General features: G+C 37.5%; 1 protein-coding gene across 1 annotated transcript in view; it reads left to right on the forward strand.

The window, feature by feature from the left end:
- The window catches only part of si:ch211-157c3.4 (Lipopolysaccharide-induced tumor necrosis factor-alpha factor homolog-like), an 8,048-nt gene extending 3,708 nt beyond the window's left edge, over positions 1 to 4,340 (forward strand). The window contains exons 2-5 of the mRNA XM_061712376.1: positions 769 to 818; positions 930 to 1,019; positions 1,126 to 1,321; positions 2,894 to 4,340. Of these exons, the coding sequence (XP_061568360.1) occupies positions 773 to 818; positions 930 to 1,019; positions 1,126 to 1,321; positions 2,894 to 3,011 (450 nt within the window). The 5' untranslated portion in view covers positions 769 to 772 and the 3' untranslated portion in view covers positions 3,012 to 4,340. The remainder of the gene's footprint in view (positions 1 to 768; positions 819 to 929; positions 1,020 to 1,125; positions 1,322 to 2,893) is intronic.
- The last annotated feature ends 2,361 nt before the right edge of the window (positions 4,341 to 6,701 follow it).

The raw sequence follows: 6,701 nt of genomic DNA on the forward strand, positions 1-6,701 counted from the left end.
TTTTTTTTGTGAAATTACTTCTTGAGTCAGTCAACTTTTACAACTGATGTGTGACATATTATTAAGTGATGGTTGCCACCGACGACCGAGATCACAGTTCCAAGTTAGTTTGTGCTTTTTTTTGGCAGACAGTAGGGATTAAACAACATGAAAGTTAAGACAGCCAAAGACAAAATGTCCACATATTATTTAAAATTACATTTTAAACTGATATTGTAAAATACAATTAAACAAAAACCTCATCTTAAACGGAGATTAAGTATTTTATGATGCAATGACAAGTGAAACCAGAGCACAATAGGTTTATTGTGTCCTTTGAACCAAAATTAGAAAGAGATGGGATATTAAAGAAACAATATATTACTTTTTTGATTAACCCAAATAGAAACATTATAAAGCATGTGTTTTCATAGCTTCTCACTGTGAATAAAAAGGTTGAAAAATGTTTTAGGGAGTGACCACACCTGAGACATGCCAGCCATGCTCCCCTAACAAGACACACCCTGTTGTTTCGTGGAGATGGAGACGGAAACATCCTTGGAATGCAAAATACTTGGCACACTAATCCATCACTTTGGGTTAAATATGTGACACTTGGGGGTGACAGTTTCTTCAGGGCTTTGAAAGACGTTTTTCAGTTCAATCAGTGAGGTTTGGCTTCATCTAGTGGCAGCAGACGGCATCGCATTAAGGTCTTTGGTATCTCTCATTAAGCATATAAGTATCCAGTCATAGCGATCAATTTCTGACCATTGTCTCTCTTTGCAGCATTATGACTTCAGAAAGAGCAAAAGAACCGCCTCCCTATCTTATACCAGGTATGCTCAAACACACACATGCTCACAGACACCGTTGTCACCAGCAGCCTGTTAACCCCATCTTGCTCCTTTCTCTCCTCCCTTCCTCTCTTTCCTCTGGTCCGGGTGAAGGTGAGAGCAGTGGAGTGAAGGTTTACCATGTCCACACCCCATTTACACCTCCCACCCAACAGGACGCCTCTGCCACTCAGATCAACCCAGGTAACGTCACACCCGAGGCTGCACTTCCAGGAAACACATATAAATCCTACCCTGAGTTGCTGATTATTGTTATCTGCTTCTTCCTTCCCACCTCTCTCATTCTCAGTCTTCACAGGGGGAACAATGAGCCCAAGCGTAGGAGCTTCAGAAGACAAAAAAAAGTATGTTAGCTATGAAGGGCCACTGGGGCGTACTCCTGCCAGGACAACCTGCTCCTCCTGCCAGAAACAGGTCATGACTGACGTCCAGTACAAGGCAGGAACATACGCATGGCTCATGTGTTTACTCTTCATCTGCTGTGGGTAAGTGAGCTTGTCTGCACTGAACTACGTGTGAGCTCCGGAGCAGAAGCAAATTCAGAATACCATATGCAGAAAGTGCTTTTTTGGCTAACAGATTCAAATTACGCGTACTGATCACATGTATGAAAATGAAGACAGGCCAGTCCCAAGAGAGATTAACAACATGATCTAATGATGAAGGTCTTACTACTAGTCGCATACACAATCAGATAAATGTTAAGGAACATATGCAGTGGTGAAGGGGGTGATAAAAACATATTTACAATGCACACATTACTGCAACGCAAGAAATTATTTGTTTTTCTGATTCATAATGAGGGTGAAGAGTGATAGATGATCCAAGATCTTATTTTTCGTTATTACTATTGGTCGTATTTATGTGAATGTGCAATCCCACTATATGTTGTTGTCACTGGGGAAAAACTAAAGTTTATTACTATTATTTTTCATTTGTTTGGAATTTTTCATTCCTTTCTTTTTTTTTATCTGATCATTTTTGTTTTGCACCATTCAACGACTAGCTTGATTAAGTGACCCGAGCCACAACTTTTCTCAGATGTGCATCATACTGTTTCCAAAAAACAAGAAAAGATTTATGTTCAAATGCTCCCACACAAATGAAAGAGGGAGGTTTTATGAGCCAGTGTGTGATTGACATTTAGCAGAGCAGCCAATTCTTGCAAGTACAAAAATAATTCATATTAATAGTTTCTAGTTTTTCTTGTCATTTTGTCATTTTTCTTTAAAACTGAGGAAAATCTGTGATTTCTCACTCAATGTAACTCTCAAGGGCAACACACTCACTATTTTTTATTTCTATTCTGGCTATTTTGCTCACCTGTGCTAAAGAGTTCCAATAAATAAATTACTTAATCAGGGAGAAAAAAATCAGAGCACAATGTCTATATAAGTCTAAAACATGCTGTTTCTGTTTAACTCGCCTATACATGGACATATTTTATTCAAATGCTGCACAGATGTGTGCAGCAATACCTCACGGCTTTCACGTGGCAAAAAAAGTTAATTAGGTGTTACATTTTTCTATGAATTGTGGCAGTTTGAGATGAAGGTTTGGTGCATAGTGAGTCTGAATCAGATAGGAAGTTGCACTTTGGGTCACAATGGAAACCATTCATTAATAAATTATTTCTATTTATGATCCATGTACACTGAGTTTTTTGGATTAATCTTTTACGGCTGTAAATTAAAGACCAGCACAGCAGCAATAATCTACTCACTGTATTTCCTCGCTTTTGTTTTTATTGATGTTGCTTGTGTCTTCATCTATATCATCTCTATTGTTTTGTTTTTATTGCCTATTAGCCGAGGAGAAGTGGTTGTGTAATAAGTCACCGGGCATGAGGATTTTTCATCCTTTTTTTCTTCTCTTTATTTTGAGAAACTATTTAATATTCATTGCAAGTCAGCAATAGAAACAATTTTATAGATTTTTAGTCATGAAACAAAAGGAGTATATACCACGAGATCCTTGAAGCAAATATGTCCTTGTCAAAACAAATCAAATCTGCTACATGGATGCATGACATTAATGGTGTGTTGTGTATGTTGCAGGTTGATTCTGTGCTGCTGCCTGATCCCCTTCTTCCTGAACAACTTTAAAGACGCCTACCACAAGTGCCCTCACTGCCAAAGAGTCCTGTATGTTGACAAGAAACAGTGCTGTAAATGACAAACTGCACGAATGGATCCACGGAAATAAGAAACACAGTTCACTCCGCTTTATCTGTATTTGTCTGGTTCACCCAGTGGACAACACGGTCATTTTCTGACACAAACAGAGGAAGGTCACTCGTGAAATGTAGCTCATTTTTATAGATGAACCGTTGTAATAATCAAGGTCAAATCAAACATTCAAGACTCAATGCTGCATCACATTGTTAGCCGACACGCAGGGAATTATTGCGGTTGACGTCCTGAATATCACAAGATCCAGCAAGTTAAAAATCACATGCACTTTTATGTTCCGGGAACTGTTACATTGTCAGAAACTTTTGCAAAACATCATGCTGTTATAATGAAGGTGTGTACATATATTTTATAAAAATAACTTTTGTTTGAAAGGGGTTGTGCATTTACATTTTTAAACTAATCAGCTGTCTATCTGAAGGGGCTGTCCATTATTTTAACCCTTTAAAGCCAACAAATGAAATAATACAAAAAAATGTATTTTTATTTGAAGTGTTAATTGGAATCAAAAACACTTCAAATTCTGTATTAAAACAATATCTAAATTATTATTTTCCTTATTATGAATACATTAGGTACATTTACGTCTTTTTTATTTATTTTTTTTATCATTTTTTGGTTAGTATGAAACTATTTTATTCTTTCTTAATTAACATGATGCTACAAAGATTTCAGAAATTCATCTATCAAATATGATACATCTGGCATTATAGGGTTAAAGAAATAGCAGCTCTACGAAAGAAGTCAGCACATAACCAACATTAGTCCAGACTTGAAGGAAGAAGTATGAACATCTGCTCATAGGCTGTAATTGTTCAGTAAATCTGTGTTGTCCTTTTGTTACAAGTTTATGCAAAAAAGAAATGAACCATTCGAAAAATACAATAAAAGCCACTTCTGACCACATGGAGACAGCTTATCACAAAGTTGAAGAGTGAACCAAAGATGGGGCTTAAGACAGGGAACCTCTGGTGGGACAAAGTACTCAATATGCCCCCATGTGGTTGGAAATGGTACTGCAGAGAGTGGCTTTTAACCTGTGTTGCTTATTATTTAATATGTATACTATAAGAAAGAAATGTACACTTTTTATTCTTAAGTGATGGGATATAAGGACAATATGAGAGGTTCAAGGAAAAGCTGGCTTACCACACAACAGTGGTCAGATGTGAATATGATGAATAATCTTCTTTAAATATAGGAATAATTTGAATTCACACTTGGATTACATGATTACACTTTGACTCGGGTCCTTCACTGTGATTAACGATTTGAAAGCAATGTGTCTCAAATAAAAGTTGATTATACAGACGACAGTTGACTCCTGCTGTTCTTCTACCTGTGACGTTCGTTTCAATGAAGCACACAAGTGTAAAGATGTAACTCAACAACAGTCATTTCAAACCTTCTTATGTTTAATGCACAAGTGGACAAAAATCAAGGGGACTGTGTAAGGTTTTTGTCAGGGGAAAACTCCTTACGTCGTGCAGGACGACAGTGTCAACTGAAGTGTACCACCAACACAAAGAAACATGGAGTCACAGTATTGACAGAGCTCTGGATCTTTTTCCTTTATCTTTTCCACAGTGCACTTCATGGTCACGTCATCCACAAAAAAAATAGTCTTTTCATCTTACAACCCCCCTCCATCCATTAAACCATCCATTACAAATCAAAGGGGTGTATTTACAACTATGTCTCTTAAAACCATTCAATACAAAAATAGTCCAAAATATTTCCTACAAACCATTCTGACCATTAGTTCAATCCATCAAACAAAACACTACTAATACAGCAAAATAACTAAACACTTCATGCCCAAATCTTCCCCCTCTCCTCCGGCCAGTTGGTTAGTGCCGGCCAAACTAATTCAGCATCAGCCAGACTCATGGGGGCCTCCATGACTGTGCTGATCTCCAAAAATCACCTCAGACAGAGAGAGGGTGGTTAGAAGAAAGCAAGAACAAAGATACTGAAAACAAAAATCAACCCGAAACATACATACATACATACATACATACATACATACATACATACATACATACATACATACATACATACATACATGCATGCATGCATGCATGCATGCATACATACATACATACATACATACATACATACATACATACATACATACATACATACATACATACATACATACATACATACATACATACATACATACATACATACATACATGCATACATGCATGCATGCATGCATACATACATACATACATACATACATACATACATACATACAGTACATACAGTACATACAGTACATACATAATAAATTGCATAATACATATACATAATAAATTGTATTTGAATGATAAAAATAAATGAATGATTTGGTCCAATAACTGGTCACCTGTTCAGTGAGGGGGTGTCTGCAGCTCCCTCAGTCTGTTTAGTTTCTTTTGCAATAACAAGCAAAAAAAAAACAAGTTAACTGTAGAAGCAGATGAGATAATGATGAAATTACTTTGATATTCTATAACATTTGGCTGTTTAAGGTTGTCTTTGTCGTAATCTCTAATTGGATGTTTCCTTGTTGCTGTTGGTGCAGTTTCTAGATGCTTTAAAAAAAAAGGAATAAAAAGGATTTGAATGGAAAATAACTGCATGTGAAAGAATTGTATGTGTAATTAAAATTATTTGGTTAATTCACTTCCATTCGGTTCTGACGCTTCACTTTGATGCAATCCTCCATCCTGAGCAGACATGAGATGACAGTGAAGAGGAAAAAACCTAGTTAGCAGGGGAAAAACAAACACTCCAGCAGAACCAGATCCGGTAGGGATCATCCGCCTCGGCCGCTCAGAGCTCTGAGATGACAGGAAACAGAGACCAGCAAACACAGACAGATTAAACCAAACGTATCTGCCTGTGAGACATAAAAGACAACAATATTAACTGCATTAATGATGGCATATACATACAAAAAGACGATGCATACTCATCCCCGTTTACACGAGGCTTAACTTTTAAAAACAGGAGGGTGAACAGAGACAGGAAGGCAATCTGTAATAAAGTCAAATCAAGATTTAATTTTTAAAAAAAGCCAAAAAAGTTTCTTGTTGGAACAGTAGCGAAGACTTTAATTTTTGTGGGGTTACCGTTAGTGTGGATCATTAATAGAAAACCTGTTTGATGGGATACAGGTACAATCAAGTATGTATCTTAGTTTTTAATTATGATGCTGTGTGCAGCCTCCACTAGTGCACAGCTCACTTTTTCTTAACCCCATAAGAAAGAAAATAGATGTTATAGTAGGCTACGTGAAAAGGAGTTCTTTGTATCTGCACTCGATTGCTGTTCCTCCGGAAGACCCAGATCTCTGGCACAGTAAAAAATAATCGGCCTGCCGGTCAGAACTCTGTCTGTGGTTTACAACCAACAGGCCCTCAGTCAGGCAGATAAAATCATCAAAGACCCCTCCCACATACTCCATCCAAACGCAACTAAATGCAAATGACCACCTTTTCTCGAAGAGAAAGACACGGCAAAGGGGAGCCCTCTCACCCCGATGGGACGTTAGCGGCCTAATACAGGACTCCGGGCAGAAGTGGAGAATCGTGTGTCTATCCATCAGTCGAGGATGTTGAAGATGCCTACAAAATTGGTTTCTGACAACGGGATTTCCGCTTTTTGCAGTTGGCGGTTACCTG

This window comes from Cololabis saira, chromosome 21, assembly GCF_033807715.1.
Source record: "Cololabis saira isolate AMF1-May2022 chromosome 21, fColSai1.1, whole genome shotgun sequence".
NCBI lineage: Eukaryota > Metazoa > Chordata > Actinopteri > Beloniformes > Belonidae > Cololabis > Cololabis saira.